The sequence below is a fragment of the Rutidosis leptorrhynchoides genome, chromosome 3, assembly GCF_046630445.1.
Source record: "Rutidosis leptorrhynchoides isolate AG116_Rl617_1_P2 chromosome 3, CSIRO_AGI_Rlap_v1, whole genome shotgun sequence".
Lineage (NCBI taxonomy): Eukaryota > Viridiplantae > Streptophyta > Magnoliopsida > Asterales > Asteraceae > Rutidosis > Rutidosis leptorrhynchoides.
This window is the reverse complement of record NC_092335.1, coordinates 508489800-508491200: the sequence shown is the minus strand read 5'-3', so window position 1 is coordinate 508491200 and position 1401 is coordinate 508489800. Positions and strand designations below refer to the sequence as shown.

At 38.1% G+C, this 1401-nt stretch overlaps 1 protein-coding gene across 1 annotated transcript; it reads right to left on the bottom strand.

Moving 5' to 3' along the window:
* Positions 1-434: 434 nt before the first annotated feature.
* On the bottom strand, positions 435-1401 carry LOC139901836 (uncharacterized). The gene is made up of 2 exons (XM_071884509.1): positions 958-1401; positions 435-875 (listed from the first exon to the last, which is right to left on the bottom strand). The coding sequence occupies exons 1-2, from the start codon at positions 1399-1401 to the stop codon at positions 435-437; spliced, it is 885 nt and encodes a 294-aa protein (XP_071740610.1).

Sequence of the window (1401 nt, the reverse complement as noted above, 5' to 3'; positions counted from 1 at the left end):
AACAAAAATAAAAGATGTTCAACCAAAGATAATATCTATAATAATTATTATGAAATTAACAAAGAAGAAGCACTCAATTTGAAAAGTATAAAATATTCCGCAAATAGATTAAGACACCTTAATAGATTTCCGCTAGAAATCACGAAAGATCTAAATAAGACATCGGGCCTAACCTCTACCTCTAAACTGACCTCCGACTTAATCTCGACATCTTCGAACTGTCGTTCAAGAAACTCCTTGTCTACGGTATCCAGGGTGACTGGAGGAATAACACTGTTGTAAATAACACCCGTATTCACCTCGTCAAACTTGTGGCAAAAATAGTCGTAGAACTTGTTCTTTACCGAAATCGGATCCACAACCCATGTCCCATCGAACATAAGACCCTGAATAGTCTGTTGTTTTCTTTTGTGTTTAATAGAACAGTGAAAGAACTAAGAGTTCTCGTCCCCTTCAATATCCCACTTAACACGAGCTTTTTGTAACGAGTCAAGAGCTTCGAATTTGCAAATATCTTCTTTCGCTTGAAACAAAGTGTTACGAGTATCAATTTGGACCTCAGAAGCATGGCCCGAATCAATAAGCGTGTCCAGCCCATTAATATTATCAATTAAAACCTTCACGTGGGCCTTCTCTTCCTTCCTGGACTGCGTAATCCAACATTTGAGCTTGCCTTTGAGAGCTCGTAGCTTAGCCGTAATATGTTGGGCTCCGGAAGAAGTGATAATGGCCCATTCTTGTTTAACCATATCATCGAAATTGGGTCTCTCGAACCATGAATCAAATAATTTGAAATATGTCGGACCATAATCAAGATTATCTTGGAATAACATGATCGGTGAGTGATCCGAATAACCCCTAAGGAAGAACCACACCTTTAAGGTAATCACAAGACAAAAGCACATTATTAGTAACAAAAAATCTGTCTAGTTTACTAAGCTTGTTACATGCTTTAACACGCCACGTATAATGGAGACCCCCGAGAGGAATCTCATGTAACATGTTGCCATTGATAAAGTCATTAAAATTAGAAGCGTCAATCGCACAAAAATCTGTGCCACTTCTTTCACTAGCAACACGGACAGCGTTCCAATCGCCAAGCATAATGTACTCACCAACGTTGTTGTTCATAAAGTCCGACAATTTATTCCATAAAGCAAGTTTATCTTGACGACTTTGGGGAGCGTATATATTCACCATGTAAATAACCATATCTTCCTCTGACCATCGACCTTTAACAATAACAAAATTGTTTTCGCTCCATATATTTTCTTTAACAAAAGCAAGAGGATCCCACATGGAAATAATACCTCCCGAAAAACCCCGAGCCATAGATAAAGCATAATCAAACTGAAAGTTACCCCACATCGACTTTAACCGAAATAACTCTAATCTAGTCAT

Bases quoted from the DNA above. Each gene is read 5' to 3' on its own strand.
- LOC139901836 (XM_071884509.1), bottom strand. From the start codon at position 1,401: ATGACTAGATTAGAGTTATTTCGGTTAAAGTCGATGTGGGGTAACTTT. The intron at 876-957 runs GTTAAAGCATGT...ATTACCTTAAAG, and splicing joins GTCTCCATTATACGTGGCGT to GTGTGGTTCTTCCTTAGGGG.